This window comes from Oncorhynchus nerka, linkage group LG22, assembly GCF_034236695.1.
Source record: "Oncorhynchus nerka isolate Pitt River linkage group LG22, Oner_Uvic_2.0, whole genome shotgun sequence".
Classification (NCBI taxonomy): Eukaryota; Metazoa; Chordata; class Actinopteri; order Salmoniformes; family Salmonidae; genus Oncorhynchus; species Oncorhynchus nerka.
The window spans coordinates 4,013,427-4,041,189 of record NC_088417.1 but is presented as its reverse complement, the minus strand read 5'-3'; the positions used below and the strand labels follow the sequence as shown (position 1 = coordinate 4,041,189).

Below are 27,763 nucleotides of genomic sequence, written 5' to 3'. Positions count from 1 at the left end.
TGTGTGTGTTTGTGTTGGGTGTGTGTTTGTTTGTGTGTTGGGTGTGTGTTTGTTTGTGTTGGGTGTGTGTGTTGGGTGTGTGTGTGTTGGGTGTGTGTTGTGTTGGGTGTGTGTGTTGTGTGTGTTGGGTGTGTGTGTGTTTGTGTTGGGTGTGTTTGTTTGTTGGGTGTTGTGTGTGTGTTGTGTGTTGTGTTTGTGTTTGTGTTGGGTATGTGTGTGTTGTGTTGTGTGTGTGGTGTGTTGTGTGGGTGTGTGTGTGTTGTGTGTGTGTGTTGTGTTTGTGTTGGGTGTGTGTGTTGTGTTGTTGTTTGTGTGTGTGCTGTGTGTTTGTTTGTGTTGTGTGTGTGTTGGGTGTGTGTTGTGTGTGTGTGTGTGTTTGTGTTTAGTTGGTTTGTGTGTTTGTGTGTGTTGGGTGTGTGTGTTTGTGTTGGGTGTGTGTGTGGTGTGTGTTGGTGTGTGTGTGTTTGTTTGTGTTGGGTGTGTTTGTGTGTGTGTTGGATGTGTGTTGTGTGTTTGTTTGTTTGTGTGTGTGTTGTGTTTGTGTTGGGTGTGTGTGTGTTTGTGTTTGTGTGTGTGGGTGTTGTGTGTGTGTGTTTGTGTTGGGTGTTGTGTTGGGTGTGTGTGTTGTTTGTGTTGGTGTGTGTGTGTGTTGGGTGTGTGTGGTGTGTTGTGTGTTGTGTGTGTTTGTGTTGGGTGTGTGTGTGTGGGTGTGTGTGTGTTGGGTGTGTGTGTGTGTGTGTTGGGTGTGTGTGTTTGTGTTGGGTGTGTGTTGTGTGTGTGTGTTGGATGTGGTGTGTGTGTTGTGTGTGTGTGTGTGTGTGTTGGTGTGTGTGTTGGGTGTGTGTGTGTGTGTGTGTGTGTGTGTTGGGTGTGTGTTTGTTTGTGTGTGTGTGTGTGTGTGTGTTTGTGTTGGGTGTGTGTGTGTGTGTTGGGTGTGTGTGTGTGTGTGTGTGTGTTTGTGTTGTGTGTGTGTGTGTGTTTGTGTGTTTGTGTTGGGTGTGTGTTTGTGTGTGTTGGGTGTGTGTTGTTTGTTGTGTGTTGTGTGTGTTGTGTGTTGTGTGTGTTGGGGTGTGTGTGTGTGTGTGTTGTGTTGTTGTGTGTTTGTGTTTGTGTTTGTGTGTTGTGTTGTGTGTGTGTGTGTGGGTGTGTGTGTGTGTTTGTGTTGGGTGTGTGTGTTTGTGTTTGTGTTGTGTGTTGTGGTGTGTGTGTGTTGTTTGTGTTGTGTGTGTGTGTGTTGGGTGTGTGTGTGTTTGTGTTGTGTTGTGTGTTTGTTTGTGTGTGTTGTGTGTGTGTTGTGTGTGTTGTGTGTGTGTGTTGGGTGTGTGTTTGTTTGTGTTGGGTGTGTGTTTGTGTTTGTGTTGGTGTGTGTTGGTGTGTGTGTTGGGTGTGTGTGTGTTGTGTTTGTTTGTGTGTGTTGTGTGTGTGTGTGTGTTGGGTGTGTGTTTGTGTGTGTTGGGTGTGTGTGTTGTGTTGTGTTGGGGTGTGTGTGTTGTGGTATGTGTGTGTTTGTGTTGGGTGTGTGTGTTTGTGTGTTGTGTGTGTGTGTTGTGTGTGTGTTGTGTGTGTGTGTGTGTTTGTTTGTGTTGGGTGTGTGTGTGTGGATGTGTGTGTGTGTGTGTTTGTGTTGGGTGTGTGTGTGTTTGTTGGGTGTGTGTGTGTGTGTTGGGTGTGTGTGTGTTTGTGTTGGGTGTGTGTGTGTGTTTGTGTGTGGGTGTTGGGTGTGTGTGTGTGTGGATGTGTGTGTGTGTTGTGTTGGGTGTGTGTGTTGGGTGTGTGTGTGTGTGTGTTTGTGTTGTGTGTGTTGGTGTGTGTGTGTTGGGTGTGTGTGTGTTTGTGTTTGTGTTGGGTGTGTGTGTGTTTGTGTTGGGTGTGTGTTGTGTGTGTGTGTTGTGTGTGTGTGTTTGTGTTGGGTGTGTGTGTGTGTTTGTGTTGGGTGTGTGTGTGTGTGTTTGTGTTGTGTGTTTGTGTGTGTGTGTGTGTGTTTGTGTTGTGTGTGTTGGTGTGTGTGTGTTGTGTGTGTTGTTGGGTGTGTGTGTGTGTTGTGTTGGGTGTGTGTGTGTTTGTGTTGGGTGTGTGTTGGGTGTGTGTGTGTTTGTGTGTGTGTGTGTGTTTGTGTTGTGTTGTGTGTGTTGGGTGTGTGTGTATTGGGTGTGTGTGTGTTTGTGTTGGGTGTGTGTGTGTTTGTGTTGGGTGTGTGTTGGGTGTGTGTTGGGTGTGTGTGTGTGTTTGTGTTGGGTGTGTGTTGGGTGTGTGTGTGTGTGTTTGTGTTGGGTGTGTGTGTGTGTTTGTGTTGGGTGTGTGTTGGGTGTGTGTGTGTGTGTTTGTGTTGGGTGTGTGTTCTCCTTTCTGTTATCCCATTACTTCTGTCCATCCAGACTCCCCAACCTATCTATCCCTCCCTTGACCTCCTTCTCCTGCTCAGCAAATTAACTCCTCTCTCCATTTGACTGAATCAATTCTCATGCCCATTTCCTCTCCTCTTTCTCTCCCTCTCCTCTGTCAGTTAGTTTCCTCTCCTCTGTCAGTTGGTTTCCTCTCCTCTTTCTCTCCCTCTCCTCTGTCAGTTGGTTTCCTCTCCTCTGTCAGTTGGTTTCCTCTCCTCTTTCTCTCCCTCTCCTCTGTCAGTTGGTTTCCTCTCCTCTTTCTCTCCCTCTCCTCTGTCAGTTGGTTTCCTCTCCTCTTTCTCTCCCTTTCCTCTGTCAGTTGGTTTCCTCTCCTCTTTCTCTCCCTCTCCTCTGTCAGTTGGTTTCCTCTCCTCTTTCTCTCCCTCTCCTGTCAGTTGGTTTCCTCTCCTCTTTCTCTCCCTCTCCTCTGTCAGTTGGTGTCCTCTCCTCTTTCTCTCCCTTTCCTCTGTCAGTTGGTTTCCTCTCCTCTGTCAGTTGGTTTCCTCTCCTCTGTCAGTTGGTTCCTCTCCTCTTTCAGTTGGTTTCCTCTCCTCTTTCTCTCCCTCTCCTGTCAGTTGGTTTCCTCTCCTCTTTCTCTCCCTCTCCTCTGTCAGTTGGTGTCCTCTCCTCTTTCTCTCCTCTGTCAGTTGGTTTCCTCCTCTGTCCTCTGTCAGTTGGTTTCCTCTCCTCTTTCTCTCTTTCTGTCAGTTAGTTTCCTCTCCTCTGTCAGTTGGTTTCCTCTCCTCCTCTGTCCCTCTCCTCTGTCAGTTGGTTTCCTCTCCTCTGTCAGTTGGTTTCCTCTCCTCTGTCAGTTGGTTTCCTCTCCTCTTTCTCTCCCTCTCCTCTGTCAGTTAGTTTCCTCTCCTCTTTCTCTCCCTCTCCTCTGTCAGTTGGTTTCCTCTCCTCTTTCTCTCCCTCTCCTCTGTCAGTTGGTTTCCTCTCCTCTGTCAGTTGGTTTCCTCTCCTCTTTCTCTCCCTCTCCTCTGTCAGTTGGTTTCCTCTCCTCTTTCTCTCCCTCTCCTCTGTCAGTTGGTTTCCTCTCCTCTTTCTCTCCCTCTCCTCTGTCAGTTGGTTTCCTCTCCTCTTTCTCTCCCTCTCCTCTGTCAGTTGGTTTCCTCTCCTCTTTGGTTTCTCTCCTCTCTCTCTCTGTCAGTTGGTTTCCTCTCCTCTTTCTCTCCCTCTCTGTCAGTTGGTTTCCTCTCCTCTTTCTCTCCCTCTCCTCTGTCAGTTGGTTTCCTCTCCTCTGTCAGTTGGTTTCCTCTCCTCTGTCAGTTGGTTTCCTCTCCTCTTTCTCTCCCTCTCCTCTGTCAGTTGGTTTCCTCTCCTCTTTCTCTCCCTCTCCTCTGTCAGTTGGTGTCCTCTCCTCTTTCTCTCCCTTTCCTCTGTCAGTTGGTTTCCTCTCCTCTGTCAGTTGGTTTCCTCTCCTCTGTCAGTTGGTTTCCTCTCCTCTTTCTCTCCCTCTCCTCTGTCAGTTGGTTTCCTCTCCTCTTTCTCTCCCTCTCCTCTGTCAGTTGGTTTCCTCTCCTCTTTCTCTCTCTGTCAGTTGGTTTCCTCTCCTCTGTCAGTTGGTTTCCTCTCCTCTTTCTCTCCCTCTCCTCTGTCAGTTGGTTTCCTCTCCTCTTTCTCTCCCTCTCCTCTGTCAGTTGGTTTCCTCTCCTCTTTCTCTCCCTCTCCTCTGTCAGTTGGTTTCCTCTCCTCTTTCTCTCCCTCTCCTCTGTCAGTTGGTTTCCTCTCCTCTGTCAGTTGGTTTCCTCTCCTCTTTCTCTCCCTCTCTCTCAGTTGGTTTCTCTCCTCTCTCCCTTTCCTCAGTTGGTTTCCTCTCCTCTTTCTCTCCCTCTCCTCTGTCAGTTGGTTTCCTCTCCTCTTTCTCTCCCTCTCCTCTGTCAGTTGGTTCCTCTCCTCTTTCAGTTGGTTTCCTCTCCTCTGTCAGTTGGTTTCCTCTCCTCTTTCTCTCCCTCTCCTCTGTCAGTTAGTTTCCTCTCCTCTTTCTCTCCCTCTCCTCTGTCAGTTGGTTTCCTCTCCTCTTTCTCTCCCTCTCCTCTGTCAGTTGGTTTCCTCTCCTCTTTCTCTCCCTCTCCTCTGTCAGTTGGTTTCCTCTCCTCTTTCTCTCCCTCTCCTCTGTCAGTTGGTTTCCTCTCCTCTGTCAGTTGGTTTCCTCTCCTCTTTCTCTCCCTCTCCTCTGTCAGTTGGTTTCCTCTCCTCTTTCTCTCCCTCTCCTCTGTCAGTTGGTTTCCTCTCCTCTTTCTCTCCCTCTCCTCTGTCAGTTGGTTTCCTCTCCTCTTTCTCTCCCTCTCCTCTGTCAGTTGGTTTCCTCTCCTCTTTCTCTCCCTCTCCTCTGTCAGTTGGTTTCCCTCTTTCTCTCCCTTTCCTCTGTCAGTTGGTTTCCTCTCCTCTGTCAGTTGGTTTCCTCTCCTCTGTCAGTTGGTTTCCTCTCCTCTTTCTCTCCCTCTCCTCTGTCAGTTGGTTCCTCTCCTCTTTCAGTTGGTTTCCTCTCCTCTTTCTCTCCCTCTCCTCTGTCAGTTAGTTTCCTCTCCTCTTTCTCTCCCTCTCCTCTGTCAGTTGGTTTCCTCTCCTCTTTCTCTCCCTCTCCTCTGTCAGTTGGTTTCCTCTCCTCTTTCTCTCCCTCTCCTCTGTCAGTTGGTTTCCTCTCCTCTTTCTCTCCCTCTCCTCTGTCAGTTGGTTTCCTCTCCTCTGTCAGTTGGTTTCCTCTCCTCTTTCTCTCCTCTGTCAGTTGGTTTCCTCTCTCCTCTTCCCTCTCTCCCAGTCTCCTCTGTCAGTTGGTTTCCTCTCCTCTGTCAGTTGGTTTCCTCTCCTCTGTCAGTTGGTTTCCTCTCCTCTGTCAGTTGGTTTCCTCTCCTCTGTCAGTTGGTTTCCTCTCCTCTGTCAGTTGGTTTCCTCTCCTCTGTCAGTTGTTTCCTCTCCTCTTTCTCTCCTCCCTCTGTCAGTTGGTTTCCTCTCCTCTTTCAGTCTCCCTCTCCTCTGTCAGTTGGTTTCCTCTCCTCTTTCAGTTGGTTTCCTCTCCTCTGTCAGTTAGTTTCCTCTCCTCTTTCTCTCCCTCTCCTCTGTCAGTTGGTTTCCTCTCCTCTTTCTCTCCCTCTCCTCTGTCAGTTGGTTTCCTCTCCTCTGTCAGTTGGTTTCCTCTCCTCTTTCAGTTGGTTTCCTCTCCTCTTTCTCTCCCTCTCCTCTTCCTCTCTCTGGATCCACTCAGGCTATTCCAGGACAATGAAATCAGATCACCTCTACTGATCAATACCACAGCTAGCTACTACATAGTGACGTTTACATAACCACTAACTAGCCACAGTGTTTATAAAGGCTGGTTATAACACTGTCAGCTAGCTACTACATAGTGATGTTTACATAACCACTAACTAGCCACAGTGTTTATAAAGGCTGGTTATAACACTGTCAGCTAGCTACTACATAGTGATGTTTACATAACCACTAACTAGCCACAGTGTTTATAAAGGCTGGTTATAACACTCTGTCAGCTAGCTACTACATAGTGATGTTTACATAACCACTAACTAGCCACAGTGTTTATAAAGGCTGGTTATAACACTGAATTACATCACAAAGCTATTTACAACATGCTTATAAGCAGTACAGGAAAAACCAGTCTATGTCCCATAGTTTATTCTGGTGATGTCAGGCAGGAAATACTCCTGGCTATAAACACAAGTCACCTGAAGAAATGTGTTATGGGTATCCACATCAGCTCTGTCCATTTCCTTCAATAAACGGCAGGATATTTACACAACAGATAACCTCATCCACACCTTGTTAACTTTTTCTCTCTCAGTCTCTATATATTCTGACTCTCTCTCTCTCAGTCTCTATATATTCTGACTCTCTCTCTGTCTCTATATATTCTGTTGACTCTCTCTCAGTCTCTATATATTCTGACTCTCTCTCTCTCAGTCTCTATATATTCTGACTCTCTCAGTCTCTATATATTCTGTTGACTCTCTCAGTCTCTATATATTCTGATTCTCTCTCTAAGTCTCTATATATTCTGACTCTCTCAGTCTCTATATATTCTGTTGACTCTCTCAGTCTCTATATATTCTGATTCTCTCTCTAAGTCTCTATATATTCTGACTCTCTCAGTCTCTATATATTCTGTTTACTCTCTGTCTATATATTCTGACTCTCTCTCAGTCTATATATTCTGACTCTCTCTCAGTCTCTATATATTCTGTTGACTCTGTCTCTATATATTCTGACTCTCTCAGTCTCTATATATTCTGACTCTCTCTGTCTCTACATATTCTGACTCTCTCTCAGTCTCTATATACTGACTCTCTCTGTCTCTATATTCTGACTCTCTCTCAGTCTCTATTCTGACTCTCTCTCAGTCTATATATTCCGACTCTCTCTCAGTCTATATATTCCGACTCTCTCTGTCTCTATATATTCTGACTCTCTCTGTCTCTATATATTCTGACTCTCTCACAGTCTCTATATATTCTGACTCTCTCTCTGTCTCTATATATTCTGTTGACTCTCTCTCAGTCACTATATATTCTGACTCTCGCTCAGTCTCTATATATTCTGACTCTCTCTCTCAGTCTCTATATATTCTGTTGACTCTCTCTCAGTCACTATATATTATGTTGACTCTCTTTCTCAGTCTCTATATATTATGTTGACTCTCTTTCTCAGTCTCTATATATTATGTTGACTCTCTTTCTCAGTCTATATATTATGTTGACTCTCTTTCTCAGTCTCTATATATTCTGACTCTCTCACACAGTCTCTATATATTCTGACTCTCTCACACAGTCTCTATATATTCTGACTCTCTCACACAGTCTCTATATATTCTGACTCTCTCACACAGTCTCTATATATTCTGACTCTCTCACACAGTCTCTATATATTCTGACTCTCTCACACAGTCTCTATCTACTACCTATAATAATACTGAAAGAATGACTGTGAAAGTTAAGTCTTGGCAGTAGAACACATACCGTTACAGATATTGAGTCGGTTTGTGATGACACAACTCTACGCAGCACATATTTGCTAAACCGCCAAACAGTAATCAGTCTTCTGAAGGGAAAAGGAGAGATGTACTGGCAGCGTCATAAATGGCACCCTATTCCCTATGTAGTGCACCACTTTAGACGAGAGAGCCTATAGGAAGCTCTGGTCAAAAGTAGTGTGCACTATATAGGGAATAGGGTGCCATTGGGATGTGCCGCCCATGAAAAGGTCACATCCAGCACACCTACTCTCCCCTGGATGCCTGTCCCTGGGTGCCTGTCCCTGGGTGCCTGTCCCTGGGTGCCTGTCCCTGGGTGCCTGTCCCTGGGTGCCTTTCCCTGGGTGCCTGTCCCTGGGTGCCTGTCCCTGGGTGCCTGTCCCTGGGTGCCTGTCCCTGGGTGCCTGTCCCTGGGTACCTGTCCCTTGGGTACCTGTCCCTTGGGTACCTTGCCCTGTGTGCCTGTCCCTGGGTGCCTGTCCCTGTGTACCTGTCCCTGCGTACCTGTCCCTGGGTGCCTGTCCCTGGGTGCCTGTCCCTGGGTGCCTGTCCCTGGGTACCTGTCCCTTGGGTGCCTGTCCCTGGGTGCCTGTCCCTGTGTGCCTGTCCCTGCGTACCTGTCCCTGCGTACCTGTCCCTGGGTGCCTGTCCCTGGGTGCCTGTCCCTGCTTACCTGTCCCTGGGTACCTGTCCCTGTGTACCTGTCCCTGTGTGCCTGTCCCTGGGTGCCTGTCCCTGTGTACCTGTCCCTGCGTGCCTGTCCCTGGGTGCCTGTCCCTGGGTGCCTGTCCCTGGGTACCTGTCCCTTGGGTGCCTGTCCCTGGGTGCCTGTCCCTGTGTGCCTGTCCCTGCGTACCTGTCCCTGCGTACCTGTCCCTGGGTGCCTGTCCCTGGGTGCCTGTCCCTGGGTGCCTGTCCCTGCTTACCTGTCCCTGCTTACCTGTCCCTGGGTACCTGTCCCTGGGTGCCTGTCCCTGGGTGCCTGGCAGTGCGCGTGTGTGTGTGTGTCTATCGTTATACGGCACACCAGATAAACTTGACATGGCCCAGAATTGACCTAAATCAGGCTGCCTGCCTCTGCTAAGTCAACACAGGTGAAATAATGTATGTGATATGAGAGGATAGAAGCATAGAACACAAAGAACACACACACCACACACACACACACACACACACACACACACACACACACACGGACTAATAAACTGGTGGCATCACACAGAAGCACTGGTTGGTGATGGTGAATGAATATTAGGGCCCACTGTCATGAGACTGCTTTTATAGAAGGCTGGGTCTTCAATCCCAACTCTAGTTATATCAGTCATATCAGGCAGAATGGGAATGTAGGAAAGGCTTTGATCCCAACTCTAGTTATATCAGGCAGAATGGGAATGTAGGAAGGGCTTTGATCCCAACTCTAGTTATATCAGTCATATCAGGCAGAATGGGAATGTAGGAAAGGCTTTGATCCCAACTCTAGTTATATCAGGCAGAATGGGAATGTAGGAAGGGCTTTGATCCCAACTCTAGTTATATCAGTCATATCAGGCAGAATGGGAATGTAGGAAAGGCTTTGATCCCAACTCTAGTTATATCAGGCAGAATGGGAATGTAGGAAGGGCTTTGATCCCAACTCTAGTTATATCAGGCAGAATGGGAATGTAGGAAGGGCTTTGATCCCAACTCTAGTTATATCGGGCAGAATGGGAATGTAGGAAGGGCTTTGATCCCAACTCTAGTTAGATCAGTCATATCAGGCAGAATGGGAATGTAGGAAGGGCTTTGATCCCAACTCTAGTTATATCAGTCATATCAGGCAGAATGGGAACGTAGGAAGGGCTTTGATCCCAACTCTAGTTATATCAGTCATATCAGACAGAATGGGAATGTAGGAAGGGCTTTGATCCCAACTCTAGTTATATCAGGCAGAATGGGAATGTAGGAAGGGCTTTGATCCCAACTCTAGTTATATCAGGCAGAATGGGAATGTAGGAAGGGCTTTGATCCCAACTCTAGTTATATCAGGCAGAATGGGAATGTAGGAAGGGCTTTGATCCCAACTCTAGTTAGATCAGGCAGAATGGGAATGTAGGAAGGGCTTTGATCCCAACTCTAGTTATATCAGGCAGAATGGGAATGTAGGAAGGGCTTTGATCCCAACTCTAGTTATATCAGGCAGAATGGGAATGTAGGAAGGGCTTTGATCCCAACTCTAGTTATATCAGGCAGAATGGGAATGTAGGAAGGGCTTTGATCCCAACTCTAGTTATATCAGACAGAATGGGAATGTAGGAAGGGCTTTGATCTTGCGTATCTGAATGCTGCATAGAGTGTGTATTTACAGGTGGAACACTCATTCTGTCTTTCTCTCTGTCTCACACATGCACACACACACATTCACACACACGCCCCACATCCCCAGGGACCTACCTGGAAGCTGCTATTTCCACTTTCGTCCTGGAGGTGGCCCCTGCCCTCCGCGCCCCCTCCACGGCCCGGTCCACCTTCTCTTTGGTTTTGGGGTTCTTTAGTGGGATCAGCTGCTTCCTTATTCCACGAACCAACAGGTTATTCTTGTACTTCCCTTCTTCCTTGTTCCCCTCGGGGAAGGTGGTGCACCCGTAACCGTGGCGCTTGTTGTTTAGCCACTCCCCCTCGTACTTCATCCCGTTGGAACGTTCGCTGACGCCGAACCCGTTGCGCTTGTCGTTCTTCCACTCCCCCGTGTACGTCTCGGTGGTGGTGGCATCCACGTGATCCTCCAACAGCAAGTCCTCTTCCGGCAGCTCTCCGTCGCCCAGGGAGACGGTGGAGTTGGCGTCCGCGTCGGAGGAGCTGATGCGGCTCATAGCGGCGTCGCTGCGTGCCGAACTCCTCTTGCTGGAGATGGACGACTTCGATTCGGATTTGTGTAGCCGACGGAGGCTCCCGAACAGCGACCCGTGGCGGAACAGACCCTTCTTCTTCTTCCCGGTGGCCACTTCGCCGTCCGAGTGGAAGTTGAGGACGAACCCGCCGCGGCCGCCGGCCGGCGTGTCACCGGAGAGATCCTGGAGCACGGAGCCGTTACTCTGCTCGGAGCGCAGGGATGCCAAGGAGGTACGTAGCGGGGACTGGATCACAGTGGCCATGCCGTAGGGAACACTCTGGCGCACGCCATATCCATGCCTCATCCCTCCCATCCACTGGCCCTGATATGAACCTGGAGGAGAGACAGGACACATCTGGGGTGAATAGATTGATCGGTTGGCTGGTTGATTGATTACTCGATTGGTTGGCTGGTTGATTGATTACTCGATTGGTTGGCTGGTTGATTGATTACTCGATTGGTTGGCTGGTTGATTGATTACTCGATTGGTTGGTTGGTTGATTGATTTTAAAAGTAATAATTAAAAGCCACAGAAAGAAACTGACCCACCGGTCTCACCTAAGATACTAATTCCCTAAAACAATATTTACTTATTTATTTTACCTTTATTTAACCAGGCAAGTCAGTTAAGAACTAATTCTTATTTTCAATGACAGCCTAGGAACAGTGGGTTAACTGCCTGTTCAGGGGCAGAACGACAGATTTGTACCTTGTCAGCTCGGGGGTTTGAACTTGCAACCTTCTGGTTACTAGTCCAACGCTCTAACCACTAGCCTACCCTACCACCTCTACCCTCTAACCACTAGACTACCCTACCACCTCTACCCTCTAACCACTAGGCTACCCTACCACCTCTACCCTCTAACCACTAGGCTACCCTACCACCTCTACCCTCTAACCACTAGGCTACCCTACCACCTCTACCCTCTACCCTCTAACCACTAGGCTATCCTGCAGCCCCAATATCAAGCTCATGACTTTACTACGGATTAAATGGGAAGGATGCCCACCTGGTAGTACTTCAGATATACACTGAGTGTACAAAACATTAAGGTCACATTAATGTCACTTGTTAAATCCACTTCAAATCAGTGTAGATGAAGGGGAGGAGACAGGTCAGGGGGGACAATTGAGACATGGATTGTGTATGTGTGCCATTCAGAGATTTTTTTCAAGAATGGTCCACCACCCAAAGGACATCAAGCCAACTTGATACAACTGTGGGAAGCATTGGAGTCAACATGGGCCAGCATCCCTGTGGAATGCTTTCAACACATTATAGAGTTTCAACTGAAAGGTCAGTGCTTGCAGTCATCATAGGCTACTCCCCCCAGAGACCACAGAGAGAAGACATGTCTCTGGGGGTTGAGAGAAGACATGTCTCTGGGGGTTGAGAGAAGACATGTCTCTGGGGGTTGAGAGAAGACATGTCTCTGGGGGTTGAGAGAAGACATGTCTCTGGGGTTTGAGAGAAGCTTTCGCCGCCTGGGGGCCTGAATGGTGAGCAACAAGCAAAATGATAATGGACCAAACGTCTTCTCTACACTTGTTTTAACCACGTCTGAGGGAATTACCAAGTTTTGAAGAAAAGAGAAAAAAAAATTGCTTTTAAATCTTTATTCGATTTTTGGTCCAAATCGTGGCAGCCCTAATAAAATACCTCTTAAACCAACACTCACCTCAACGCTCACCCTCACCCAAACCCTAACCCTACATACATACCTCTTAACCCAACCCTCACCCCAGCGCTCGCCCAACATCCGTACCTTTTAACCCAACTCCAACCCTCACCCCAACTCTCACCCCAACCCTCACCCATAGCCGCGGAAATAATATAGCAAAATAATGTAAATACATACACTACATGGCCAAAAGTATGTGGACAGTTGCTCGATGAACATCTAATTCCAAAATCATGGGCATTAATATGGAGTTGGTCCCTTGCTGCTATAAAAGCCTCCACTCTTCTGGGAAGGCTTTCCACTAGATGTTGGAACATTGCTGATATAACAACCTCCACTCTTCTGGGAAGGCTTTCCACTAGATGTTGAAACATTGCTGCTATAACAGCCTCCACTCTTCTGGGAAGGCTTTCCACTAGATGTTGGAACATTGCTGCTATAACAGCCTCCACTCTTCTGGGAAGGCTTTCCACTAGATGTTGGAACATTGCTGCTATAACAGCCTCCACTCTTCTGGGAAGGCTTTCCACTAGATGTTGGAACATTGCTGATATAACAGCCTCCACTCTTCTGGGAAGGCTTTCCACTAGATGTTGGAACATTGCTGCTATAACAGCCTCCACTCTTCTGGGAAGGCTTTCCACTAGATGTTGGAACATTGCTACTATAACAGCCTCCACTCTTCTGGGAAGGCTTTCCACTAGATGTTGGAACATTGCTGAGGGGACTTGCTTCCATTCAGCAACAAGAGCATTAGTGAGGTCAGGGACTGATGTTGGAGCGATTCGGCCTGGCTCGCTGTCGGCGTTCCAATTCATCCCAAAAGGTGTTTGATGAGGTTGAGGTCAGGGCTCTGTGCGGGCCAGTCAAGTTCTTCCACACCATTTCTGACAAACCCTTTCTGTACGAACCTCGCCGTTGTTGCTCCTAGACGTTTCCATTTCAGAATAACACTTTCAGTTGACCGGGGAAGCTCGAACAGGGCAGAACTCTTACAAACTGACTTGTTGGAAACATCTACATCTACACCTGTCAGCAAGGGTTGTGGTTGAAATAACACTGTGGTAAATATAATGGTTATCTTTTGTAGATAAATGCTAAAGTCTCTCTTCTGAATGACTATACAGGTAATAAATATAGGAAACACTTGAGTAAATGAGGGATACGAAAGCAGGTGCTTCCACACAGGTGAGGTTCCTTAGTTAATTAAGCAGTAAACATCCCATAATGCTTAGGATCACGTATAAAATACCCCAGTTAGAAGAAGAGATCTCAGTGACTTTGAAAGAGGGTCTCAAAAGAGAACAGGGGGTTTAAAGGGTGTGTGTGTGTGTGCGTGTGTGTGTGTCTCTCTCTTTTGACGAATATATCAAGACTGTTTCAGGGACAGTTTTTTTTCATTTAAGTAACATTGCAAAAATCCGAAATTTCTGTCCAAAAATGATGCAGAAAAATGTATCCATGCTTTTGTTACTTCTAGGTTGAAATACTGCAATGCTCTACTTTCCGGCTACCCGGATAAAGCACTAAATAAACTTCAGTTTGTGCTAAATACGGCTGCTAGAATCTTGACTAGAACCCAAAAATGTGATCATATTACTCCAGTGCTAGCCTCCCTACACTGGCTTCCTGTTAAGGCAAGGGCTGATTTCAAGGTTTTACTGCTAACCTACAAAGCATTACATGGGCTTGCTCCTACCTATCTCTCTGATTTGGTCCTGCCGTACATACCTACATGTACGCTACGGTCACAAGACGCAGGCCTCCTAATTTTCCGTAGAATGTCTAAGCAAACAGCTGGAGGCAGGGCTTTCTCCTATAGAGCTTAATTTTTATAGAATGGTCTGCCTACCCATGTAAGAGACGCAAACTCGGTCTCAAGCTTTAAGTCTTTACTGAAGACTCATCTCTTCAGTGGGTCATATGATTGAGTGTAGTCTGGCCCAGGAGTGTGAAGGTGAACGGAAAGGCTCTGGAGCCACGAACCGCCCTTGCTGTCTCTGCCTGGCCGGTTCTCGTATCTCCACTGGGATTCTCTGCCTCTAACCCTATTACAGGGGCTGAGTCACTGGCTTACTGGTGCTCTTCCATGCCGTCCCTAGGAGGGGTGCGTCACTTGAGTGGGTTGAGTCACTCACGTGGTCTTCCTGTCTGGGTTGGCGCCCCCCCCTTGGGTTGTGCCGTGGGGGAGATCTTTGTGGGCTATACTCGGCCTTGTCTCAGGATGGTAAGTTGGTGGTTGAAGATATCCCTCTAGTGGTGTGGGGGCTGTGCTTTGGCAAAGTGGGGGAGGTTATATCCTGCCTGTTTGGCCCTGTCCGGGGGTGTCCTCGGATGGGGTCACATTGTCTCCTGACCCCTCCTGTCTCAGCCTCCAGTATTTATGCTGCAGTAGTTTGTGTCGGGGGCTAGGGTCAGTTTGTTATATCTGGAGTACTTCTCCTGTCTTATCCGGTGTCCTGTGTGAATTTAAGAATGGTCTCTCTAATTCTCTCATTCTCTCTTTCTTTCTCTCTCTCGGAGGACCTGAGCCCTAGGACCATGCCTCAGGACTACCTGGCATGATGACTCCTTGTTGTCCCCAGTCCACCTGGCCGTGCTGCTGCTCCAGTTTCAACTGTTCTGCCTGCGGCTATGGAACCATGACCTGTTCACTGTGATTATTATTATTTGACCACGCTCGTCATTTATGAACACTTGAACATCTTGGCCAAGTTCTGTTATAATCTCCACCCGGCACAGCCAGAAGAGGACTGGCCACCCCTCATAGCCTGGTTCCTCTAGGTTTCTTCCAAGGTTTTGGCCTTTCTAGGGAGTTTTTCTTAGCCACCGTGCTTCTACACCTGCATTGCTTGCTGTTTGGGGTTTTAGGCTGGGTTTCTGTACAGCACTTTGAAATATCAGCTGATGTACGAAGGGCTATATAAATACATTTGATTTGATTTGTGTTTGTGTCTCAGTCACCAGATCTCAACTCGATTGAACACTTATGGGAGATTTTGGAGAAACGCCTGAGAGCGTTTTCCACCGACATCAACAAAAACACCAAACGATGGAATTTATCGTGGAACAGCCTGGTCTCATAGGCTAGACGTAACATAGTAAAGTAAATCCGGGACACTAATTAGTAAGATATGTTACCTTTGGTATGGTTACATAAGATAGAGGGTTACTGACAACTTTAGCATTTTAGCTAATTAGCAACTACTTGGCATGTTAGCTAACCCTTTCCCTAACCTTAACCCATTAACCTAACTCCTAAACGTAACCCTAACTGCTAGCCTAGCTAACATTAGCCAGTTAGCTAAAGTTAGCCACCTAGCTAGAATTCATAACATATACGTTTTGCAAATTCATAACATATTTTAAGTTTTGCAAATTCGTAATATATCGTATGAAATGGACATCCACAAATGAATACATACCATACAAAACATAACATATCATACTACATGGAGTTTCTAGGATTTGCTAAGAGAATAATATAAAATGTTATGAGATCAGGTTGAATAATGGTGAAGCATCCGTCCAATAGCGTTCCAGACACTTTGTAGAATGTATGCCAAGGCACATTGAAGCTGTTCTGGTTTTGCGGCCCAATTCCCTATTAAGACTTTCACATAATAATGGGTTTTGTCAGATACCTGTACACCTAGTACAGACAGCCTAGAACTGATGCTTATATTTAAACAAATCGACAAGGATGTCATTCTATCAAAAATAATTATGGGGAACCTATTTATTATAGGACTAAATCAAATATTTTATGGGGCATGCAAGGCGAGCATGTTAACGTGCACGTAATAGAGCTAAAGTCAAAATCCCCAATCAGTCTAAATGTTAGGAGATATAATAACATGCCTATAATAAACCTGCAATAACCCTACAGTCACATGTCCATTATCTGGCCTCTATGTGCATGAACCTCTTCGCACGCCAAACCACAACAGACCGCCAAGACGGATCCCACTGGTTCGCGGTTTAAAGAGATACACACGCAATTTCCAAAACAACATGTCCATCCTTTATAACAGTAGCCAATAACGGGTATCTTACCACCGTCGCCGTAGGTCTCAATCCCATACCCGTCCTGTAGCCCGTTACTCCACGTCCCGTCGTACCTCGCAGGTGTATTGTGGCTCTGTCGGAGTCCATAGCGACCCTTGAAGCCGTGACTCCACTCACCGCGGTAAATCCACTTCCCTTTGGTTTCTACTCCCAGTCCATGCCGTTTCCCCTGGGACCAGTAGCCGTGGTACATATTCCCGCTGGGCCAGGTGTACACCCCCACTATCTCAAAGCCATGCGACCAGGAGCCGGCGTACTCGCCCTGGCCTTTTGGCCCGGTACAGATGCCATGTCCGTGGGCTTTACCGTCCTCCCACCCTCCGCAGTATGTTCCTCCATCATCGAAGTCGAACCGTCCGCCCGTCATTCAGAACAGCCGAGAAATGGAGTCAGAACTCTACGGTCGTAGGCTGACTCAATGGTGTCGTGTTATTATCCCCCCAGAAGGGATCCAGCGGAGAGGTGGAGAAAACAGAGAGGACTCTGTTTTGCACAAGAACTAAAAACAAACAAACAGAAACAGTGTTTATGGTGGGGGTCATGGGCAGTGTGTGGTTCCAAGCGTTAGACATGTAAAAGAGAAAAGCGTGAAGTGGCTTTAGTGTGTATGTGGTTAGGGTAGGGTGTGAACGGGGAAGAGTCATTTACCGGAGTCGCACGCGGTATCCGCCGCTGTGTGATAGCTCGTCTCCCCCTCCACTGATCAGAGGGAGAGAGAGAAGCATCGAGTCTCCAAACAAGAAAGACACGGGCAATTTGCTACGTCACGCCAGTAGAACCTCCCACCCACTGCCACCCCCCCCCCTCAGCTAATTATGAGGGTGTACCCGCTTTAGCCCCCTTTATTATGTGCCGCTGTCCGCCAGTAAATCACATAGTTCAAATAGCAGAGCAGCCGTCAGATAGCCGCTACCGCGTCGATAGAACAAGTGTATGTTTCCTCTTACAGAATGGCTCTTTTTGAGGTGTGAGTGAACAGTGGGTAAAATATAAATGTCCTGTGTGATCCATAAAGATCCGATTAAACCCGTATTCTAATTTCAACATGCGGCCGGCCACTGTAAAACTCTGAAATCGCTGATTTCACCCAAAACTCTCAACATGTCGCAATGAAAAGAATATGTACACTTTGCTGTTGAAGGCTACTTTTTTTGTGACAGTTGTATTTAAGTAATTTTCTTAAATCTGTCAACCTATAATTGTATATATATATATATATATATATAAACATGCCAGAAGCTTATATATATACATACATGTTTTAAATAATAAGGTCAAACTCTAATTCTTTATTCTACACAACTTGATTATTCAATCAGTTCAGACATGATGTAAATATATGAGCTTCAGTCGAAGGGAAACTATTAATTTATCAATACAATACTGACAATATCACAGTATCACAAATCGCTTGCATTGGCAATATAAACATATGTTTCCCATGCCAATAAAGCCCCTTGAATTGAATAGAATTTATTTGAAAAAGGAGTGGATAACAGCGACCTCTGCTGATGACTGGAAGCAATGGTCAACACTACGTAGAGCTGCTGTATGGGACGCAACCTCTCACGAGCGACGATTTATCAAATTACAAAGATCATTTTCTAAAATTAGAAGGATATTTCTTGCTATTATTTTACACACGTTACAGAAACTTAAATTAATAGCTACTACGTAGGCTAATTTAAATATAGATCTACAACCACTGAGGCTTTTCATAACACACAGACATAGGACTACTCGAAGTTGTGATCTTTCAGAGAGGTACTCACAAACATGGCCATTTCCCATTCATCTCTCATTCATCAGTCCTGATGAAACTAAGAGGGGTGTGATGCTGATGACGCAATAGGTTGGAGGTCTGACCTCGCTCGGATCCGTAACCAATTGGTTGTCACTAGTTACAACAGCCACAAATATCTAAACCCCGCCTACTTCTACCATTTATCTTCTTAAAAATCTGATTTTGAACCTAATCCTAACCTTAAAACTAACCTTAAAATCACTGCTATACTTATGCATAACCATAACCTTAAATTAAGTCCAAAAATCATATTTTTGTTTTCAAGCATTTTTATGATAAAGATTGATTTTGTGGCTGTGGTAACTAGTGACAACCGTCCCAAACACAGCAACAACACAGCGACAGAAATATAACTAAAATGGCGGCGGAAAACAGCGCCGAATTTCAGGATGATAAAGAAATCCTCATCAACAAGGGTGATGTTCAAGAGGTACAACAAAAGAGCGGAGCTGTCACAGAAAGTACGACTGCCAAACCATCCAAAATGACACTGTATCATTGGACGCAGTCCTTCAGTTCGCAGAAGGTGAGTGTTTCAGGACCATGCCGTAATGGACAGCTCCTTAAGGGTATGCGTGGATTGCGTGACTAGGCAAGGTATTGCCCTTAAGGGTATGCGTGGATTGCGTGACTAGGCAAGGTATTGCCCTTAAGGGTATGCGTGGATTGCGTGACTAGGCAAGGTATTGCGACATGCTAATCAAAATAACACTGATATGACAAAATACATGAAGTTAAAGCATCATATACAACAGATGTAGACCTTACAGTGAAATGCTGAATACAACAGATGTAGACCTTACAGTGAAATGCTGAATACAACAGGTGTAGTAGACCTTACAGTGAAATGCTGAATACAACAGATGTAGACCTTACAGTGAAATGCTGAATACAACAGATGTAGACCTTACAGTGAAATGCTGAATACAACAGATGTAGACCTTACAGTGAAATGCTGAATACAACAGATGTAGACCTTACAGTGAAATGCTGAATACAACAGATGTAGACCTTACAGTGAAATGCTGAATACAACAGATGTAGACCTTACAGTGAAATGCTGAATACAAAAGCTGTAGATGTGAAATGACCTTACAGTGAAATGCTGAATACAACAGATGTAGACCTCACAGTGAAATGCTGAAAACAAAAGCTGTAGACCTTACAGTGAAATGCTGAAAACAAAAGCTGTAGACCTTACAGTGAAATGCTGAATACAAAAGCTGTAGACCTTACAGTGAAATGCTGAAAACAAAAGCTGTAGACCTTACAGTGAAATGCTGAAAACAAAAGCTGTAGACCTTACAGTGAAATGCTGAAAACAAAAGCTGTAGACCTTACAGTGAAATGCTGAAAACAAAAGCTGTAGACCTTACAGTGAAATGCTGAAAACAAAAGCTGTAGACCAATTACAGTGAAATGCTGAAAACAAAAATGCTGTAGACCTTACAGTGAAATGCTGGGTGTTACAGTAAAAGTCAAAAGCTGTCAGACCAGGGTTTACAGTGAAATGCTGAATACAAAAGCTGTAGAGTCAATGTGGAGGACTATATACAGGGTGAAAGTGCTTACTTATACAGAGTCAATGTGGAGGCTATATACAGGGTAACCAGAGTCAATGCTATATACAGTTTTAAGGAAAAATAAAATAGAATTATAATACAGGGTCATTCAAGGAGCAGAGTCAATGTGGAGGCTAAAATAACAATCAATGTGAGGCTATATACAGGGTGTTACAGAGTCAATGTGGAGGCAGACGGTACAGAGTCAATGTGGAGGCTATATACAGGGTATTAGTACAGGTCAATGTGGAGAGTCAGAGTCAATGTGGAGGCTATATACAGGGTATTACGGTACAGAGTCAATGTGGAGGCTATATACAGGGTATTACGGTACAGAGTCAATGTGGAGGCTATATACAGGGTGTTACAGTACAGAGTCAGTATATACAGGGTGGAGAGTCAATGTGGAGGCTATATAGGGTGTTACGGTACAGAGTCAATGTGGAGGCTATATACAGGGTGTTACGGTACAGAGTCAATGTGGAGGCTATATACAGGGTGTTACGGTACAGAGTCAATGTGGAGGCTATATACAGGGTGTTACGGTACAGAGTCAATGTGGAGGCTATATACAGGGTGTTACGGTACAGAGTCAATGTGGAGGCTATATACAGGGGGTACACAGAGTCAATGTGGAGGCTATATACAGGGTATTACGGTACAGAGTCAATGTGGAGGCTATATACAGAGTCAATGTGGAGGCTATATACGGGTACGGTACAGAGTCAATGTGGAGGCTATATACATATACAGGTCAATGTGGAGGCTATATACAGGTATTACGACAGAGTCAATGTGGAGGCTATATACAGGGTGTTAGTCAGAGTCAATGTGGAGGCTATATACAGGGTATTACGGTACAGAGTCAATGTGGAGGCTATATACAGGGTGTTACGGTACAGAGTCAATGTGGAGGCTATATACAGGGTGTTACGGTACAGGTCAATGTGGAGGCTATATACAGGGTATTACGGTACAGAGTCAATGTGGAGGCTATATACAGAGTCAATGTGGAGGCTATATACAGGGTACGGTACAGAGTCAATGTGGAGGCTATATACAGGGTATTCGGTACAGAGTCAATGTGGAGGCTATATACAGGGTGTTACGGTACAGAGTCAATGTGGAGGCTATATACAGGGTGTTACGGTACAGAGTCAATGTGGAGGCTATATACAGGGTGTCAATGTGGAGGCTATATACAGGGTATTAGAGTCAATGTGGAGGCTAGGGTATTACTATAATGTGGAGGCAGGGTGTTACGGTACAGAGTCAATGTGGAGGCTATATACAGGGTGTTACGGTTCAATGTGGAGGCGGTACAGAGTCAATGTGGAGGCTATATACAGGGTATTACGGTACAGAGTCAATGTGGAGGCTATATAGAGGGTATTACGGTACAGAGTCAATGTGGAGGCTATATACAGGGTATTACGGTACAGAGTCAATGTGGAGGCTATATACAGGGTGTTACGGTACAGAGTCAATGTGGAGGCTATATACAGGGTGTTACGGTACAGAGTCAATGTGGAGGCTATATACAGGGTCAATTACTATATACAGGTGTTACAGAGTCAATGTGGAGGCTATATACAGGGTATTCAATGTGGAGGCTATATACAGGGTATACGGTACAGAGTCAATGTGGAGGCTATTTACAGGGTAATGTGGAGGCTATATACAGGGTAGAGTCAATGTGGAGGCTATTTACAGTGGGTATTACAGGGGGTTACGGTACAGAGTCAATGTGGAGGCTATATACAGGGTATTACGGTAGAGTCAATGGGAGGCTATATTGGGTATTAGGTGGAGTCAATGTGGAGGCTGTGTATACGGGAGTCAATGTGGAGGCTTGTAGGTCAATGGGAGGCTATATACAGGGTATTACGGTACAGAGTCAATGTGGAGCTGTATTGTAGATGGAGCTGTATTGTAGGTGGAGCTGTATTGTATTGGAGCTGTATTGTAGGTGGAGCTGTATTGTATTGTAGCTGTATTGTATTGTAGCTGTATTGTAGGTGGAGCTGTATTGTATTGGAGCTGTATTGTAGGTGGAGCTGTATTGTAGGTGGAGCTGTATTGTAGGTGGAGCTGTATTGTATTGGAGCTGTATTGTATTGTAGCTTATTGTATTGGAGCTGTATTGTATGTGGAGCTGTATTGTATGTGGAGCTGTATTGTAGTTGGAGCTGTATTGTAGGTGGAGCTGTATTGTAGATGGAGCTGTATTGTAGCTTATTGTAGCTGTATTGTAGTTTGAGCTGTAGCTGTATTGTAGATGGAGCTGTATTGTAGGTGGAGCTATTTGTAGGTGGAGCTGTATTGTAGGTGGAGCTGTATTGTAGGTGGAGCTGTATTGTAGATGGAGCTGTATTGTAGGTGGAGCTGTATTGTAGGTGGAGTAGATGGAGCTGTATTGTAGGTGGAGCTGTATTGTAGGTGGAGCTGTATTGTAGGTGGAGCTGTATTGTATTGAGCTGTATTGTAGGTGGAGCTGTATTGTATTGTAGCTGTATTGTATTGTAGCTGTATTGTATTGTAGCTGTATTGTAGGTGGAGCTGTATTGTAGGTGGAGCTGTATTGTAGGTGGAGCTGTATTGTATTGGAGCTGTATTGTAGGTGGAGCTGTATTGTATTGTAGTGGAGCTGTATTGTATTGTAGCTGTATTGTAGGTGGAGCTGTATTGTATTGTAGCTGTATTGTAGGTGGAGCTGTATTGTATTGTAGCTGTATTGTAGGTGGAGCTGTATTGTATTGTAGCTGTATTGTAGGTGGAGCTGTATTGTATGGAGCTGTATTGTATTGTACCTGTATTGTATTGGTGGTAGATGGAGCTGTATTGTATTGTAGCTGTATTGTAGATGGAGCTGTATTGTAGGTGGAGCTGTATTGTATTGGAGCTGTATTGTGGAGCTGTATTGTATTGCTGTATTGTAGATGGAGCTGTATTGTAGGTGGAGCTGTATTGTATTGTAGCTGTATTGGTGGAGCTGTATTGTAGTAGGTGTAGAGCTGTATTGTAGGTGGAGCCTGTATTGTAGGTGGAGCTGCTGTAGCTGTATTGTAGGTGGAGCTGTATTGTAGGTGGAGCTGTATTGTAGGTGGAGCTGTATTGTAGGTGGAGCTGTATTGAGCTGTATTGTATTGTAGCTGTATTGTAGATGGAGCTGTATTGTATTGTAGCTGTATTGTAGGTGGAGCTGTATTGTAGGTGGAGCTGTATTGTATTGGAGCTGTATTGTAGGTGGAGCTGTATTGTATTGTAGCTGTATTGTAGGTGGAGCTGTATTGTATTGGAGATGAATTGTAGGGCGTCTGATCATTATAGAGAAGGGTCTGGTGTGTATTGCAGGTGTGGCTGGGCCGTAGTTTAGAAAGATGTGATGCTGCTGAGTGGGTATGTTGCTCATTTGAATTGTGTTGTCCTGTGCTTAGAAATATAATCTCATTCTGGATCTGTCAATCTATGGACATGAGTCTGGCTATAGCAGAGAAGGGACTGAGCTGTGCATCTTAACTAACTGTGATGTGACTGTCCTGTCTAGGTGCGTCTAGATATACCTGTGCTGTGACTGTCCTGTCTAGGTGCGTCTAGATGTACCTGTGATGTGACTGTCCTGTCTAGGTGTGTCTAGATGTACCTGTGATGTGACTGTCCTGTCTAGGTGCGTCTAGATGTACCTGTGCTGTGACTGTCCTGTCTAGGTGTGTCTAGATGTACCTGTGCTGTGACTGTCCTGTCTAGGCATGTCTAGATGTACCTGTGCTGTGACTGTCCTGTCTAGGTGCGTCTAGATGTACCTGTGCTGTGACTGTCCTGTCTAGGTGTGTCTAGATGTACCTGTGCTGTGACTGTCCTGTCTAGGTGCGTCTAGATGTACCTGTGCTGTGACTGTCCTGTCTAGGTGTGTCTAGATGTACCTGTGCTGTGACTGTCCTGTCTAGGTGCGTCTAGATGTACCTGTGCTGTGACTGTCCTGTCTAGGTGCGTCTAGATGTACCTGTGCTGTGACTGTCCTGTCTAGGTGCATCTATATGTACCTGTGCTGTGACTGTCCTGTCTAGGTGTTCCTAGATGTACCTGTGCTGTGACTGTCCTGTCTAGGTGTGTCTAGATGTACCTGTGCTGTGACTGTCCTGTCTAGGTGTGTCTAGATGTACCTGTGCTGTGACTGTCCTGTCTAGATGTACCTGTGCTGTGACTGTCATGTCTAGGTGTTCCTAGATGTAACTGTGCTGTGACTGTCCTGTCTAGGCATGTCTAGATGTACCTGTGCTGTGACTGTCCTGTCTAGGTGTTCCTAGATGTAACTGTGCTGTGACTGTCCTGTCTAGGCATGTCTAGATGTACCTGTGCTGTGACTGTCATGTCTAGGTGCGTCTAGATGTACATGTGCTGTGACTGTCCTGTCTAGGTGCGTCTAGATGTACCTGTGCTGTGACTGTCCTGTCTAGGTGTGTCTAGATGTACCTGTGCTGTGACTGTCCTGTCTAGGTGTTCCTAGATGTACCTGTGCTGTGACTGTCCTGTCTAGGTGTGTCTAGATGTACCTGTGCTGTGACTGTCCTGTCTAGGTGCATCTAGATGTACCTGTGCTGTGACTGTCCTGTCTAGGTGTTCCTAGATGTACCTGTGCCGTGACTGTCCTGTCTAGGCATGTCTAGATGTAACTGTGCTGTGACTGTCCTGTCTAGGTGCGTCTAGATGTACCTGTGCTGTGACTGTCCTGTCTAGGTGCGTCTAGATGTACCTGTGCTGTGACTGTCCTGTCTAGGTCTGTCTAGATATACCTGTGCCGTGACTGTCCTGTCTAGGTGCGTCTAGATGTACCTGTGCTGTGACTGTCCTGTCTAGGTGTTCCTAGATGTAACTGTGCTGTGACTGTCCTGTCTAGGTGTTCCTAGATGTACCTGTGCTGTGACTGTCCTGTCTAGGTCTGTCTAGATATACCTGTGCCGTGACTGTCCTGTCTAGGTGCGTCTAGATGTAACTGTGCTGTGACTGTCCTGTCTAGGTGCGTCTAGATGTACCTGTGCTGTGACTGTCCTGTCTAGGTGCGTCTAGATGTACCTGTGCTGTGACTGTCCTGTCTAGGTCTGTCTAGATATACCTGTGCCGTGACTGTCCTGTCTAGGTGCGTCTAGATGTACCTGTGCTGTGACTGTCCTGTCTAGGTGTTCCTAGATGTACCTGTGCTGTGACTGTCCTGTCTAGGTGTGTCTAGATGTACCTGTGCTGTGACTGTCCTGTCTAGGTGTGTCTAGATGTACCTGTGCTGTGACTGTCCTGTCTAGATGTACCTGTGCTGTGACTGTCATGTCTAGGTGTTCCTAGATGTAACTGTGCTGTGACTGTCCTGTCTAGGCATGTCTAGATGTACCTGTGCTGTGACTGTCCTGTCTAGGTGTTCCTAGATGTAACTGTGCTGTGACTGTCCTGTCTAGGCATGTCTAGATGTACCTGTGCTGTGACTGTCATGTCTAGGTGCGTCTAGATGTACATGTGCTGTGACTGTCCTGTCTAGGTGCGTCTAGATGTACCTGTGCTGTGACTGTCCTGTCTAGGTGTGTCTAGATGTACCTGTGCTGTGACTGTCCTGTCTAGGTGTTCCTAGATGTACCTGTGCTGTGACTGTCCTGTCTCTAGGGTGTGTCTAGATGTACCTGTGCTGTGACTGTCCTGTCTAGGTGCGTCTAGATGTACCTGTGCTGTGACTGTCCTGTCTAGGTGTTCCTAGATGTACCTGTGCCGTGACTGTCCTGTCTAGGCATGTCTAGATGTAACTGTGCTGTGACTGTCCTGTCTAGGTGCGTCTAGATGTACCTGTGCTGTGACTGTCCTGTCTAGGTGCGTCTAGATGTACCTGTGCTGTGACTGTCCTGTCTAGGTCTGTCTAGATATACCTGTGCCGTGACTGTCCTGTCTAGATGTACCTGTGCTAGATGTACCTGTGCTGTGACTGTCCTGTCTAGGTGTTCCTAGATGTAACTGTGCTGTGACTGTCCTGTCTAGGTGTTCCTAGATGTAACTGTGCTGTGACTGTCCTGTCTAGGTGTTCCTAGATGTAACTGTGCTGTGACTGTCCTGTCTAGGTGTTCCTGGATATAACTGTGCTGTGACTGTCCTGTCTAGGTGCGTCTGGCCATAGCAGAGAAGGGACTGATCTGTGAGGAGTATGATGTCAGTCTGCCTCTTAGTGAACACAACGAGCCCTGGTTCATGAGACTGAACCCGGCAGGAGAGGTACCAGTCCTCGTCCACAATGACAACGTCATCACAGACCCTGTTCAGATCATGGACTATCTAGACCAGAACTTCAGAGATGGCAAGTAACTGACCCCTGACACCTAACCCTAAACCCCTAACCCTTAACCCTTAACCCCTAACCTTAGGACCAGGGTGACTGGGCAACCCATTAGGTGTTCCCCCTAAAACACGTCAACAACCCCCAAAACGTCAATGTATAATCCCTGATCAAATTGACACATGGATTTTCAGTGCTCAGTTTTGTTCCCCTTTTCATTGCATCTCTGCCTCCATTCTGAACATCCCTGCCTCCACTCTGAACATCCCTGCCTCCATTCTGAACATCCCTGCCTCCACTCTGAACATTCCTGCCTCCACTCTCAACATCCCTGCCTCCACTCTCAACATCCATGCCTCCACTCTCAACATCCATGCCTCCACTCTCAACATCCCTGCCTCCACTCTGAACATCCCTGCCTCAACATTCCTGCATCCACTCTGAACATTCCTGCCTCCACTCTGAACATCCCTGCCTCCACTCTCAACATCCCTGCCTCCTGTCTGAACATCCCTGCCTCCACTCTGAACATCCCTGCCTCCACTCTGAACATCCCTGCCTCAACATCCCTGCCTCCACTCTCAACATCCCTGCCTCCACTCTCAGACTGATCCCTGCCTCCACTCTCAACATCCCTGCCTCCCTCTGAACATCCCTGCCTCCAGACTCTGAACATTCCTGCCTCCACTCTGAACATTCCTGCACCTAACCCTAAACTAACCCTCAACCCCTGCCTCCACCAGGGTGACTGGGCAACATCCCCCTCCCTCAACATCCCTGCCTCCACTGCTCAACCTCCCTGCCTCCACTCTGAACATCCCTGCCTCCACTCTCATAACCTTAGTCCACCTGCCTCCACTCTGAACATCCCTGCCTCCACTCTGAACATTCTTGCCTCCACTCTGAATATTCCTGACTCCACTCTCAACATTCCTGCCTCCACTCTCAACATTCCTGCCTCCACTCTGAACATCCCTGCCTCCACTCTCAACATCCCTGCCTCCACTCTCAACATCCCTGCCTCCATTCTGAACATCCCTGCCTCCACTCTGAACATCCTTGCCTCCACTCTCAACGTCCCTGCCTCCACTCTCAACGTCCCTGCCTCCACTCTCAACATCCCTGCCTCCACTCTCAACGTCCCTGCCTCCATCCCTCCTCCACGTCCCCTGCCTCCACTCTCAACGTCCCTGCCTCCACTCTCAACATCCCTGCCTCCACTCTCAAAGTCCCTGCCTCCACTCTCAACGTCCCTGCCTCCACTCTCAACATACCTGCCTCCACTCTCAACGTCCCTGCCTCCACTCTCAACGTCCCTGCCTCCACTCTCAACATACCTGCCTCCACTCTCAACGTCCCTGCCTCCACTCTCAACGTCCCTGCCTCCACTCTCAACATCCCCTGCCTCCACTCTCAACGTCCCTGCCTCCACTCTCAACATCCCTGCCTCCACTCTCAACATCCCTGCCTTCACTCTCAACATCCCTGCCTCCACTCTCAACGCCCCTGCCTCCACTCTCAACGTCCCCTGCCTCCACTCTCAACGTCCCTGCCTCCACTCTCAACGTCCCTGCCTCCACTCTCAACGTCCCTGCCTCCACTCTCAACGTCCCTGCCTCCACTCTCAACGTCCCTGCCTCCACTCTCAACGTCCCCTGCCTCCACTCTCAACGTCCCTGCCTCCACTCTCAACGTCCCTGCCTCCACTCTCAACGTCCCTGTCCTCAACGTCCCTCCTTCAACGTCCCTGCCTCCACTCTCAACGTACCTGCCTCCACTCTCAACGTCCCTGCCTCCACTCTCAACGTCCCTGCCTTCACTCTCAACATACCTGCCTCCACTCTCAACGTCCCTGCCTTCACTCTCAACGTCCCTGCCTCCACTCTCAACGTCCCTGCCTCCACTCTCAACGTCCCTGCCTCCACTCTCAACGTCCCTGCCTCCACTCTCAACGTCCCTGCCTCCACTCTCAACGTCCCTGCCTCCACTCTCAAGGTCCCTGCCTCCACTCTCAACGTCCCTGCCTCCACTCTCAACATACCTGCCTCCACTCTCAAAGTCCCTGCCTCCACTCTCAACGTCCCTGCCTCCACTCTCAAC

The 27,763-nt window shown here is 47.0% G+C and overlaps 2 protein-coding genes across 2 annotated transcripts in view; one reads left to right on the top strand and one right to left on the bottom strand.

Moving 5' to 3' along the window:
* LOC115127706 (junctophilin-1-like) overlaps positions 1-16,719 on the bottom strand; it is a 157,597-nt gene extending 140,878 nt beyond the window's left edge. The window contains exons 1-3 of the mRNA XM_065006868.1: positions 16,639-16,719; positions 15,979-16,489; positions 9,802-10,573 (exon numbers count right to left, since the gene is read on the bottom strand). Coding sequence (XP_064862940.1) covers positions 9,802-10,573; positions 15,979-16,357 — 1,151 coding nt within the window. The 5' untranslated portion in view covers positions 16,358-16,489; positions 16,639-16,719. The remainder of the gene's footprint in view (positions 1-9,801; positions 10,574-15,978; positions 16,490-16,638) is intronic.
* Positions 16,720-18,125: 1,406 nt separating this feature from the next.
* The window catches only part of gdap1 (ganglioside induced differentiation associated protein 1), a 16,557-nt gene continuing 6,919 nt past the window's right edge, over positions 18,126-27,763 (top strand). The window contains exons 1-2 of the mRNA XM_065006867.1: positions 18,126-18,320; positions 25,492-25,684. Coding sequence (XP_064862939.1) covers positions 18,153-18,320; positions 25,492-25,684 — 361 coding nt within the window. The 5' untranslated portion in view covers positions 18,126-18,152. The remainder of the gene's footprint in view (positions 18,321-25,491; positions 25,685-27,763) is intronic.